At 44.0% G+C, this 13,767-nt stretch overlaps 3 protein-coding genes across 3 annotated transcripts; 1 reads left to right on the forward strand and 2 right to left on the reverse strand.

Moving 5' to 3' along the window:
- Window positions 1-304: 304 nt before the first annotated feature.
- On the forward strand, window positions 305-5,934 carry TREMEDRAFT_45866 (uncharacterized protein; the record flags this gene model as incomplete). Its single annotated transcript, XM_007007828.1, has 13 exons — window positions 305-405; window positions 543-617; window positions 842-963; window positions 1,017-1,044; window positions 1,224-1,544; window positions 1,866-1,934; window positions 2,213-2,361; window positions 2,711-2,793; window positions 3,276-3,547; window positions 3,931-4,059; window positions 4,493-4,639; window positions 5,255-5,404; window positions 5,681-5,934. Exons 1-13 carry the CDS (start codon window positions 330-332, stop codon window positions 5,932-5,934), a joined length of 1,875 nt encoding a protein of 624 aa, XP_007007890.1. The 5' UTR covers window positions 305-329.
- Window positions 5,935-7,000: 1,066 nt separating this feature from the next.
- On the reverse strand, window positions 7,001-10,982 carry TREMEDRAFT_65836 (uncharacterized protein; the record flags this gene model as incomplete). The annotated part of the gene is made up of 14 exons (XM_007007901.1): window positions 7,001-7,126; window positions 7,456-7,646; window positions 7,753-7,837; window positions 8,132-8,200; window positions 8,412-8,556; window positions 8,788-8,850; window positions 8,892-8,927; window positions 9,215-9,327; window positions 9,372-9,398; window positions 9,554-9,617; window positions 10,287-10,364; window positions 10,408-10,445; window positions 10,649-10,748; window positions 10,921-10,982. 14 exons carry the CDS (start codon window positions 10,980-10,982, stop codon window positions 7,001-7,003), a joined length of 1,197 nt encoding a protein of 398 aa, XP_007007963.1.
- Window positions 10,983-11,869: 887 nt separating this feature from the next.
- Window positions 11,870-13,523, reverse strand: TREMEDRAFT_35402 (uncharacterized protein; the record flags this gene model as incomplete). Its single annotated transcript, XM_007007818.1, has 5 exons — window positions 11,870-12,381; window positions 12,493-12,678; window positions 12,846-12,874; window positions 12,939-13,093; window positions 13,392-13,523. The coding sequence occupies 5 exons, from the start codon at window positions 13,521-13,523 to the stop codon at window positions 11,870-11,872; spliced, it is 1,014 nt and encodes a 337-aa protein (XP_007007880.1).
- Between the last annotated feature and the right edge of the window lie 244 nt (window positions 13,524-13,767).

The following is a 13,767-nucleotide window of genomic DNA, read 5'->3' on the forward strand; positions in this document are numbered from 1 at the left end:
TCTTTGTTGAGTACTACTGACACACTCCCCCAGATAGGAGTAGCAGGTGGTATATAGAGTGAAAGTATAGGTGAGAAGAGTATAAAGAGATGAAGAGAAGCAAACGGGGAAGAATTGCCGGCGGGCAAAGTGATCGATGCACGGACACACCTCGGGCGTCAAAAGCAAGCTCGGTTCTCACATGTGGGGCTCCACTCGGTTAGACGGTATAGCCGTATCGCCGAGAGTGTGGCATTTTACACGTGACTCCAAGGGCGAAGGGCGAGTGCAAGGGGGTTACATTCCTTACAACTATCACTATCACCACTGCGACAGTGACGACGTGGTACATGATGATGAACCCCTTGTCGGGTTGGAGATGGTTGGGTCTTGCTTGCGCTCTGTCTACCGCCGCGGGTTATCTAGGTGAGTGGAGTGTCAGCTCGGTGTCTGGCTCGAGAGAGAGAGGGGGAAGTTGAGTAAACGGAGAAGGGCGAAGGGTGAAGGGGGTGGTAGATGGTGGGGAGGTGGGAACAGAAAGGGTGATGAAAGCTGACCTTTAGTACCAATAAGAGATACCGATGACGTCCGTGAAGTATGTTCAGGCATGTATGGGGGGAAACAAGCTTTCATAAGCCGTCAGTCTTTCTGCTTCCCACTCACATCCATCTTATAGGGGTACAACCCCAACCCATCCGCAGTCTACTATCTCTAAGTATGTTCTGCCCGCGCTGTAATAATACCATAATGATGATACTCGGAATTTTGACCTTTACCGATTGTGGGGAGTGGAACATGTCACAATATCACCCTCGGCGTGCGCCCAGTGATCAATGAATCAAGAGGGAAAGCTAATCCGCAGTCACCTTCGACGACACTTCCGTAGGCCAAGTAGCAGTGGTCATTTACGAATGGAAAGATGCAAAGTATCTAGGAGCGGATACCATCTCTGGGGATCATGATGATGTGGGTGGGGATCCTCCTGTAGGTTGTGAACGAATGAAGAGGCGGAAAGGGAAGATGTGCTGATCTTTTAGAAAACGTATATTTGCACTACATCTGCTGGTGGGTTCCCTTTCCTTCTCTCTTCCACACCATTCCTTTTCTCCCTTCTCTCCCCCCCCCCCCCTCCACCTTCCGCTCCTACTGCTCTCCCTCTCCTGCTAACCCTTCTCACCACCTACCTCTCAACTATCGTCACCCCTCCCCTCTGAAGGTTTAGCAGTGCATTTTCTAACCGCCAGTCCGCTCTGGCTTATGCTCCTCATCACAACTAGGTCAATTCATCACTTCCCTTCCAGATTCCATCCCTCTATCCTCCACATCCATATTCACATCAGCTATCAAATTCCAATCTTCTTCATTCCCCACTCCCACCTCACCTTATCCTCCAACCGGAGAAGATGAAGTCTACCCTGTAGAATCTTCCACAACTAGAATCGGTTCGTATCCCACAGGAGTTTCCGATGAACCAACGGGTGACCCTGATGAACCTTTTGAAGAAACGGGTGATCCTTATGGTGATGGAGGAGACGCGGATGAATCATATGGCAATGAAGAAACAGGTGGATCATACGACGATGAGACGGACCAAGATACAGATAACATGATGGATGCGGACGTCGCTGGAGGTATGATGGATGGTGTAGGAGTAGCAGAGATGATGGATGATGTGGGTGCAGGAGAAGGGATGATGAATGAAGGAGAGGATGATACTGCTTGGAAAACGATGAAAAGATGGAGGAAAAAAAGACAATTGGAAGATCCTGACGAAGGGGATATCTATGATGACGGGGGTTCGGATGATACGGATGAAATAGGATCAGGAGAGATGGATGATGAGGGGGACGAAAATGTCCCTCCTGAAACACCTTCTGGATCTGGAGGTGACGGAGTGGAGACGTATACTGGACCTATCGAGTATGCCGTTCCGAAAACGGGATATTATTGTGTCGGTGAGTCATCATAAAATCGCTTTTACACAAGACTCGTCATGTGGGGTGGAGGGTTTCTCTCAATATCAACCATGACGTTCTGAAACTTTTCATCTCATCTTAGGATCCGACTTGCCTACAGTCCGTTGCCACTCTTTGGGTTTGCTTTTGTTTGGAAGTATGGAATCATAGTCATGTGAAGCAGTGTGAAGATGAAAGTCTGATGATAGGTATCGTCCCTGTAACTCTCGTCGGGGGTCGATCCATCCCAATTGACAAGCCTCAACAACGTATCCGAGACAACACAAAGAGATCAACAGACGGAACACATCATCTCGTCCGTGATGATATGAATCCAAGACAGACACACGCGGAATACAGCGGGACGGTTCTGTTCAGAAATACTTTCGAAGGGGAATTACCAGCTGTTGAATATCCCAAGATCAACGTGAGTTCTTTTTTCTTTATGTCTGATCTATATGTCAAGGGAAGATGGTGAACGAGGACTGTCACACTCTCCCAGTAGATATGTCATAAAACGTTACGCGCTAGGTGGAGAGTCATCACTACAATCGCATGTTATCCGATATCGTTCTGGAAATCTGTAAATGTGGGGTCAGACAGGTCTCAATCGCATGTCATCCCATGCTATCCCTTCTTCCTCTGGCGTCTAAAAGCGGGGGAACAGACATATCTCAATCGCACATATTATCCCATGTGTACTCCGGAAGCGTGTAGACGAAGCAGGGGAAGTAGTGGAGTAGATGTTGCTATCATGGAAAGAGAGCTGACGATAGTTTTACTTCGTCTTGAGTGTCGTATACTTTGTTCTGGGATGTGGATGGGCGTATCTTTGCGTAAAATATCGTTCGGAGCTTTTGTGAGTTGTCCGATTCTTCCTTCATTCCCAACTTGTGTAGACTGCTTTGCTTTGAAGACACATCCCACACTCGTTGACCGTCCCTCTCTTCTTCTCTAGATTCATCATACATCGGTCGTTCCGACGCCGTTTATCGAATGTCACTCGCCGCTTACCCGCCATTGAGGGCTCGTCAGGTCTATACTTCGCACGGGAGACTCATAAGGTGCTTCGTTGCTCGAAAATGATGTGACACTCCTGCATGGGTCCCTTCCCGAATGTGAAAGCTTGCAACTCTACTTCACCCCACATCTCTATCCTCCTCTGCTCCTCCTTCTGCTTCTACCACAACACCCCTCAACCCAAGAATGTCAGCACATGTCTGGAACATGTCTTGAGCAAACAATCAAAAGTCAAAATGACACAACAAGAAAGAGTCAAACAAGAGAGAAAGGGAAGGGGGAGAATCGTGTGAAACAAAAAGACAAAGAACTCATATTCAGACCAATGCAATATTACATATCCGGAACCATCCTCTTCCTAATAATCGAAATGTTAGCTCAATTCGCTTATTATCGTTATGTGAACAAACACGGTGGAAACACAGGTTCATTAGTATTCTTATTCGTCATTGCAACTTTGAACGCAGCTAGAAATTCTTTAAGTTTCTTTTTGTTGTTGATTGTTAGTATGGGATTAAGTGTGGTGACTCAAAGTCTAGGAGTGGTAATGAATCGAGTTAGGATTCTAACTTTGATGCATTTCGTTTTTGGAGGTGAGTCATTTTCTTCCTTTTCCCCATTTTGACATATATATATAACAATTTCTTTGTATCTTTTCACAAGTTGTGCGAAACTTGTAACATTCCATTTCACATTTTCACACACTTGAAACTTGTTCATTCTTACTAAATTTCATTCCATCATACCTCCAATCCTACTCTTCACCCTCTGTAATGTGATACTTAGCTGTCATTGGTCCAGTTTGTACCCGAGGAACGATCTTGTTTCTTTTTTCTTTTCCCTTTCTCTCTATCTCCTCTTGTCTTTCTCTCTATTTCCTAGTCATGGGAAATGATGAATTACTGTCCTTCAGATGTAAAGAAGGATCTTGTCTTGTATGATGAGCGGAAAGTGTGGACGGTATGCTGACTGTTAGTTCTTTATTCAATAGGAACTGTTCAAGTTGAACTTGATAGTGCACCTCTTTTCTTGATTCTGGTTCTCATATTTCCACTCGCTTTGACCTTGACGGGGTTTTTGATGTGGATTATTATTTCTTTGAATGGTGAGTTTCTCTTTCTTTTCTCTTTGCGTTACTTCCCATATGTCATACTGTATTTATCACGTCGGACGGATGTTACATCTCACAGAGCTCTTTCTATCTCACCCGTGTGCTGTATTTTTGCTCCAAACGCCACTTTTCTAGCTATCTTTGAGAAATGTTCTTGTGTTCCGGGTCATTTGAAAATCTGACTACTTTTTTTCATCTTCCTTTTTAAGCGCTGGTCTCGTCGGTGTCTCTTCACACCTCTCACCGCCTTTCTACATGTCTATTGAGAAATCATACTTCAGACTGTGTCTTCAAAAACTCTTGTGTCGTCCTATGTCATTACGTTTATTGTTGGAAGTCGCCACTCATCTTTTGGGCCGCTTATCAATGGTCTTGACATATCATCTGATTATGAGGCGGTATGGACAAGGAAGACGTTGACACCCAGGAACAATACTTCATCTTCAAGCTCGGAAACAGAGATACAAATTAGCAATGTTTAAACGTCTTTGGAGGATCTTGGTCATTTCAGTCATTGCCGTTGCGGTATTTTTTGTCATTAGCTCTATGAGTCTTTCGAATCGATTAGAAGAGGGTGAGTCTGAATTGGGTTCTCCCTCCCTCTCTCCTTCTCTCTCTCCTTCTCTCTCTCCTTCTCTCTCTCCTTCTCCCTCTCTCCTCTCTCTCCTTCGCCCTCTCTCCTTCTCTCTGTCTCCTTCTCTCTCTCCTTCTCTCTCTCTCCTTCTCCCTCTCCTCCTCTCTCTCCTTCTCTCTCTCCTTCTCTCTCTCCTTCTCTCTCTCCTTCTCTCTCTCCTTCTCTCTCTCCTTCTCTCTCTCCTTCTCCCTCTCCTTCTCTCTCTCCTTCTCTCTCTCCTTCTCTCTCTCCTTCCCCCTCTCTCCTTCTCTCTCTCCTTCCCCATCTCATTTCTTTATGCGTGGCGTGTGTCGAATAGGTGAACTCGGCGAATCGAACTCTACACGTTATATCCTTTCCCGAATGATTCTTCCCTTCGTCTGTTCCTATGGTGGAAGAGTCCGTGTGACGCTCTATGTCTTCTTTTACTCGAACGTATCGGTATTGGACGGACTGTTGCTCCTAAACGATCTGGCTTTACCGAACGCCGGTGGTCTTCTATCGGCGGGGTGTACCATGAGGTATCGACGGGGAAAAGGACGAGTCAATGATCGAGAGACTAAATCTAATAAACAGACTACGCTCCGAATAATTGGAGATATCGATGGATTCTTTTAGATGGGTCGTTGGCTACTATTTATCTATTGGCGTTTTCAGGTATCGCATGGATTTGGAGACCTGTCAGTTTAACTTTTCTCTGCCTTTCCCTCTCCTTCTCCGACTTCAGTTCACCGTCTCTGCTCCTTATCTCTACATCACCGAAGTCCATCGACGGAATACAGTACCTGAATTTCTCTTTGCCCGCCCCCTTCCTCCTTCCCATTTACTCCCAACTTCCTTGACTGATCGTTGTTGTTCGAATGTCATCACCCCAGTTCTCAAACCTCTGCATGGCTTGCTCGGGAAGTTTGGGGACGGGATTGTCTAACGAATCTTTCATTCCACGATCTTCCTTCAAGAAGCCTCAATGATAAGTCACCAAGCTAACTCCTCAGTCTCGAGATAACATCCGTTTCTCCATGTCTCAAGAATTAGCTCAAGACGAAGCAGATGCCGATGCAGAAGATTACGAAATCGGTTCGTTGGAACATGGTCATTCTCACATGCCTCTGGCCACGGAACCGCAAGATGACGAGGAGGGTGTTCCATTACGACATGGAGAACATGGCGAAACGGTTTTTGCTATGGGAGAGGATAGTGATGAAGAGGGATATAAGGATGATGATGGGAAAGGGAGAGGAGGGAAAGATGATTGATCAATCGACGGGTTTTACCGTCTCACTTTCTCCCTTCCTCTTTCAAAATTAAATTCGCATCTCATCATGACGCATCATTCTCATCTCGCGAGGTTTGTCATCTTTGCGAGATTGATAAGGCGGGTCTGCGATTGGATATAAGAGGGGATGGTAGTGGACACAAGGGGAAAAGAGGGAAATGTCTATGACAAGGAAAGGAGTGATCATAATTAGATTTTTCAAGACGTTAGCGAGGTGATCATACATATGCATTTTGACAAGAAAACGAATCTTGGTCGAATTTATCAGATATCTATTGGATTAACGTTAATTATCTATTGGATTAACGTTTGAGACTCTTTTCAATCACACGTATCAGTACTGATTCAATATCCATGGACTGATTGTGATATCCTTCTGGTATCGTAATATACAACGGTATATACATTCTTTAAGTTCGGATTATTGATGTGATTGGGGTTATTGGGGTTAATTGGAAGTGTGAGAAAGACTTTGTTTGATGTTTTCAGTTTGACAAATGAACTTTGAAGATGAAATTTGTATTGACAATTTTAATGGGAAAAATCAAAATAAAAGAAATCACTCACCTCATCCAATAAGGTCGAAAACCATATGCCGGATTAGGTTTTAAGAAAGCAACATGATCCAAAGTAACATCACTCCCATTAATTTACATGTTACAAACCAACTCTACCGTTTTCTGAGCCAGGGAGAAGATATTTGTTACGTGACCCACGGAAGCCGTGATACTTCGGAGTGTCACGGGGGTCATCATGACTGTCAGAAGATCATGACCTACCAAAGAAATCGTGCCAACTTTACAAGAATCTTTCCTGGCCCAATTCTAATACATGGCTAGGTAGTTGATGTCTTACTCTACAATGTTCAGCTAGAGATACACACTGGAGATGCATGTTTCTCCTCATTTTTGGTGTTTTCCCAAAGATCATTGTCTGCTTTTTCCATATCATGTATGGAGAAAAACAAGCCGAAAATCCCTTCCAGACCTTCTTACTACTTCCAACATCTCTCTATAAGAAGGGATGATTGTTTCAAGCAGTGATGGTCAGTGAGGAGCAATCCTTCTGTGGGTCATGGTCCCACAACCATGACCCTTCGAAGTGGCACGGATCTTCTGACGGTCACGCCATCCCCCATAACGCTCCGAAGGGTCACGGCTTCCGACCGTCACCTAACATATTCATCTAGACACACAATTACGTACCGTGTAAATTTTTTAGGGTATGATGGTTTTCTATTATCTCAAAGTTTTCAAAATAACACCATGTCAACTCCCCATCAAACTGAAATGGTCCCTCATTGATTTCATTTCAGTGGATTTGTGATCTCCGTTAGAGGGTACGTGCCATTACTCCATCACCATCTCGGCGTCTCCTAGGTACTTTGGCCTAAAACTTGTCGCCGGTGAGAAGGAAGTAAGTAAGAGGAAACGAAGTTGTTAGTACGACTCGAGTACCCTTTCATCCGATTTGGCAAACAATCTCCGAGGTCATCACTTACAGGTACAGGTACAGAGATGAAATGATGTACAGCATAGTGGTTGATGGCTTGTGGCTTGATCAGAACGTTTGATCTAGAAGCTTGGACACGAAACGAAAGAAGAAGGGTTTTTAATGGACTGCGAATGATATTATCAGAAATGGTTAAGGTTAGATTTGTCAGATATTCGTTTGTTCTCAATTTCATGGTATCTACTGTACAACTTGGTTCTTAGATCCACACTTCATAGACGAAAGATAAAAACCACAAAACATCATGTAGATAAGAAATGATTGTCAATAAATCAGACCACCTCACTCACTTCGTGTGACGTTTGATTGTTAACTGCCCAAGGTGGAGGGATGGAAGTCTGGGAAGGGGAGTGAGGGGATTTATCAGAGAGCTATGATCAGTTTTTCCATTTCGAACATCATTCCGACGGCGCGACGGTCTGTGCGATCCCAAGGGATCAAACGTGTGACAGTGTGGGGAAAGGGTGAACTTGAGGTGACGATGTCGGAAAGATAAGACCAGTCCGAGTCACCGAAGCATTGGAGGGTGAAGTGTGAGCTGGAGAGTGAGGATATTGAAGGGGAATATCTCGTGATGTATAAGACGTATGTACACTTCCAGTCGAAATTGAATGGAGTTAAGGGGAATGTTGAATTCGGGTGAAGAAACCAAACAAAATACTCACTCGCGTTATGGTTTGTGTGGTAACTTGTATCCCGCTCAACCTTTGTGGTGTCCTTGAACTTGATCTATTCTGAGGATTAGTCCAATTCTCTCATCACGCTTCACTTCACGCCATGATACGGTCTCATAATTCACTCTTAGTAATGAAAGGTTTCATATCCTAATCTCGTGATGACTCCTTGATATCGCTTCATGTAGATTTCTGTCATGGGTGGAGGGAGCAGGTTCGAGATATCAATAAAAGAAGCCAACGTGGGTAGAGTAAGAAGTGAATTACCCACCGAGATCTGTATAACCGAAGAACGATTATACTGAGCAGCATTACTAGTTCCTAATCGTCCTTGTACATAAGAGATTTCTCTTTGAAGTTTGACTTTGGCATTTAGGACGAATAAAAGACATGTGACGTAGACTTTGGGTGTACAGCTGATCGTGAGCCTACAAATCGTGTGGTGAACGACTTATGAGTGAAGATGGGACACGACGAGTGGAAATGTAATTCAGAGAGGATATTATTGCGATTACGTCAGATATATATGTGGGAAGGAGGTGACTCATCATCCGCCAGAATGAATGGTTCACTGTGGTATGGAGGAAGAATGAGGCTGTGATTGAAGTTCAATCAAGAAAAGAGGACAGGACGTGAGAGAAACTCACACGAAGAAAGCTATCAGAGTGGTATTCGGAGCAGCTATATAAAACACGAGAAATACTAAAGCCCTGATTCGTCAGCTCAGAATAAGATATGATGAAAAGCTTACATCATGGTGGGTGGGAGCTGAGTCTCGACCACTAATCTGAATATCAGCCTTGTTTTTCCTACCTTTCCACTCCTCCATCCGACCCTTCACCCGACCTCGTCAGTAGATCAATTCGATTTGTCGTCAACGTTGTAGGGACGAAGCGACTCTCCCTGGTCAATGCCTGGATAATTCGAGAATGCCAAAACCGAGGACGATGACGGGGTGGTGAATGGATATCTTTACATGGTGATGGATAATACAGGAAAGTATGAGTTAAGTCGTGAACAATGGTCCTAATGTAAAGTTGATAGTTGAGTGATAGGAAGAAAAACAAGACGTACAAGAGTAACTTTGTGATAATTTGATTAGTCTCTGACCATTCGCTCCTACTCCTTATCAAGTAAAAAGCTATCACAGAAGTGGTCAAGACGTCGTTGAGAGCTTCACAGATGATCTGCACATCAATAAAGACAACGGCGAAAAAGGAGAACAACTTACCCAGCCCAACACAAGGTATTCCACTGTCTAAAGGTCAATCATGTTTGTCTTTCCCCTTGGTTTAACAATCAACCTCCTACCTCCGCTCGATATTGGGAATGAAAATAAAGAAATGGGAACGAACACGGAGATGGAGTGGTGGGAAGGGGTGAATGAGTATTGGAGGGAAAAGAGAAATTTACGTAGAGTTTGCTCGGATCAGGAGCTAACACTTTCGCAGCAATAGCGGAACTGGTACTTCCCATTCTATATTTCAGTATTCCTCTCTCTATCACGGTGAAACTCAGAAGCGGGTGAAATTCGGGGTGGGTAAGAGAATGGAAGGTCCGGGATGCGGAGGTGAGGAGAGAGGAGAGAGGAGGTTTGGATAAACCTACGCAAGTGATATAGTCAACCCTGCGAATACTTTCGATTTATTGGTCATTCTCCATGCTCTGTCGGCGAAGAACATCTAAAGTTAACACTCGTCCAATTCATAGTCTTTCCGCAAGTCACTTTTCTCCCCCAGCGACCAGTGAGATAGCAAGGTAGGGGATCGGGAGATGAGACAGGGTGATCAATGGAAAACGGATGGTATTGATGATTGGTCAAACACAACTCTGGAGATCTCACGGAGACTGGCGTTCTTGCAAATGTCTCCAGTGTAAAGAACCAAGAGAACCCTATTGTTAAGTAGATTCCTATATTCGTGTGTTGTTGATCAACTTGTGAGGCTTTGTCATCGTCCACGAACGTTCCTCGAGTCGTCCAAAGAGTTATTAGGAGAAGGAAAGATCCAAGGGCTGTCATAGATGATGAGTGGGGGTTCCTCCTCAGGTTGGGATGAGGTATGACCGAGGGAAAAGGGGGTGGAGAGGTTGGACGTAAGTTTGACGAGAAACTCGAATAGATACTGAGTAGAGGAAGAACTCACACCCGGCGTCATTAGCATCTGAGAACGCGGAGTAGTTACCAAAGTTGAATATAAATAAATGGTATGCAAATGCCGATATACTGTAATCTCAGCGTTGAGCATGGGTGGGGGTAGGAAACATACAATATGGTTATGGCCAAGCTGAGAATGACGAGGTACCACTAAGGTGTGAGCGATGATATCGTTTTTATCCTTGTACATCACTTTGCGAGGATTGATCAACGAAATTACCTATAAGAGTTGTTTTGTGGATGGGGTGACAGAGTTGTGAGATCAAGTATGTTATGTGGATAGACAAGGATGACCCGATGGGATGTCAGAGAGGAAAGGGCAGGTGAAAAAGATCATGAGACTGGACACTAACCACCAGTATCTTTATAATCGGGCTCTCTTTCCCCGATGTTATTGCCCATGTCGCGCAGAGTTGAAGAATGACGCCTAATAAAACCGCATCCACTAAGAATCTGATATCAGCCATTGACGATTTACCCATCATCCACCCCCAGTTGATTCACTCTCTCGACACGTCATCGTCCGACATGTCCAAGTGACAAACTTCTATCAGATATGTCTTGTTGAGGGTTGAACAGTGAGAGCTAGCGTGGATGGGGTCGAGCTTGAAGAAGAAAAACTCACCCAACCCAATATGTCCCAAATCCAAAAGCAGGATGAGCCATCAAGAAAGCGGTGTTATCCATGGTTTGTAGAGTAGTATTGACCATCATCTTATCTCACCCTTTCTCCCTTTTCCCAATCCACCTATTCAACTAAATTCTTATTCCACCGTCTGTAGACTTTTTCAAATTTTCACCAATTTCTCTTGAATCACCTGGTATCCTGTATCCTGTCTATGAATCAACAAGAAAGTGGAAGTGGAAGATTGTTTCGGTCTTGAGGGTAGATTTGATTCTCGGTGACTATCCGAACGGAGATGATGAATTGAAACAAGAGGGTGATATCCCTTGCTTACGCCTGATTGGGGAGATACCATGTGCTTTTCATCTTTTCCGAATCTGTGGTTGTTCGCTTGAGGTGTTGTTCGGTCCTCGACCGGAAGGGCGGTTAGTGGGGATAATCATTCTTTGTCGATCTGTGTGGTTATTCTCTTATCTTACTCTTTCATCCGAGGGGAAGGGACTCACGTGTGATGGATGCTTCCGGGAGGATAGAGATGGTAGTGGTTGGTTGGTTGGTTGGTCATAATACAGCTGGATCTTGGGTCAGTTGATAGGGGGTAGAGTATTGTATGATGTTGTGATAGTGGGAAGAAAGATAATAGGTGGAAGAAAGGATCCTTCGGTTTTGATGGTGAAGGTTCACGTGAGTATTACGCACGGTAAGTACCAGTTGTTTGTACGTATGTGACTTACTTGGTACGTGCCATTAGCAAGTCAATAGGGGTCAAACGGTCAGCGAATAGGGGTATTTGTGTAGGTGTGAGTACAGTACAAATGTTGATATGGTGTGTCTGTCAATTAGTAACGACTCACATGAACAATATCACTTTAAAATGTATATTCTACTTATCTACTATATCGACCGCCTTCCACCCCCAACCCCCCATCACGTCGACCGCTCTACATTCCTACTGGAAATGTATCTGTCCACAAGGAGCTTGACCAGTCTGTCCAAAAGCTTTCTTTTTATCATAAGGAAAAGTCTCTTTCCAATGATTAGCGATTTCTTCCCTAGTAGCTACCCAAACACCTTCTTTCTCACTTATATACTTTAAAAAACCTTCAAACCAAGAAGTTCTAGTCGCTCTTCCGATAATATGAGGATGTAAAAGAACAGTCATCATCCTCCCTTCTCCTCTTGATCCTTCGGCGTATAAACAATCAAAAGTATCAATGAGATAAGTTGCGAAATCTTTTGGTGACGCCCATCCTGAACCTTTACCGTTGAACCTCCAATCGGATGTATCGTAAGACATTGGTAACATTAAGAGTCCTTCTGATTCACCTGATAGTGATGGTTGGTAGTATGGTAAATCATCCGTTTGAGAATCGGATGAGTAAAGGAGAGGAAGGTTTCTTGTAGAATGAGCAAGGGAATAAAGTTTGGTAGAGATGTTCGAACGACGATCCATGAACCATCCTGTGGATTAGTGATCATTCACCAAGCTTGGTTTGATAGGATGAGTGTGGATGAAAATACAAGATAGTTGCGAATGGACAACAGGTTGATGAAAGTAACCTTTAAACTCACCTTTGGGCAAAGTCTTATCACCGGTCAACTCTTGCAACTTGTCAATACTGAGATTGATCAATTCATCTTCCGTCTCAGGAGAGATATCCATGTTATTCCACCAACGATGTCCACCTAAAGACATTTCGTGACCTGCTTCGAGGATAGGTTTAACCCAATAAAGAGCTTGTTCAAGCGCGCGGGTGTCTAATATTAGAAATATTCAACAATAAACCTAAAATAAATAGTAATTTGAGACATGAGAGAATTGGCCAGCACAGAGAGTAACCTTCGATCGAGGGGAAACGTAAGAGAATCAGCTTGAAAAAGGTGGGATATGAGAACATAGGGAGGAAAAGTGAACAGACACTTACAAATGTTCCAAGTGCATGGCATGTTATATCTATCATCAACACTTTTCCAACCTACTAGAAGTCCGTATAGAATGATATGATGGAAAAACTCACTTTTTGAACAAAGCGAGCAAACGAGGAACCCCCATCATAGCCCCGAACTCTATTTGAGATTCTAACATGTCACTTCTCTCTGTGGTTGGTGTTTTCCTAGGGATCTCAAGGAGATGTCCATCTGCGTATTCGTCTCCTTCGGCTGGGTTTAGTTCCTGGTATTATCAGTTTGGTTTTCATCTCCATTACTTCCATCCGGGTTTTTACCTCCAATCCCACTCGACCAAGTGTCTAGAACCAATGAGACTCCGTGAGGGGATGACTTTCTTTCGTTCTTTACCATCTCTTTCCGCCTTGCTCGGAAGATACTGATAGATGGTGTAAGGTTTTAGATAGGACGCCTGCGGCTGTGTGTATTTGAAAGAATGCTCGAGTAATTCGTATGGACTGATAGATATTCAAGGGTATGAACGATGTTGTAGGGTAGAGTAACGAGCGAGTAGAATAACTCACAGCACCCATGTTATATTGAATCAAGAAATTGACAGCGATCTTAGCACCTCCTGGCCATTTTGGATCAGGAGAAGTATAACCGTATCCTACAAATTCCCTCTCTAACCATTCTTCGTCATATTTTCCCGCCATTGTGTTTTACTTGCAGGTCTCACCTTCTTTCTGAAGCTTTCTATTCGGGTGGTAGTTGGGTAACAAGAAGACCAGTCGTGGAGTGAGTAAAGGGAATATGAACAAGAGTCAGAATCCACAGAAGATGTTCTACGTAGCTACTCTTACTCGCTATCACCACTCCACTGTAAGACCCGGATGTTTGATCCGTGCATCCATTCGGGTAAACCACCCGAAAATCCAAAATTATGGTTTATTCTCGGAA

Source organism: Tremella mesenterica (genome assembly GCF_000271645.1).
Source record: "Tremella mesenterica DSM 1558 unplaced genomic scaffold TREMEscaffold_16, whole genome shotgun sequence".
Lineage (NCBI taxonomy): Eukaryota > Fungi > Basidiomycota > Tremellomycetes > Tremellales > Tremellaceae > Tremella > Tremella mesenterica.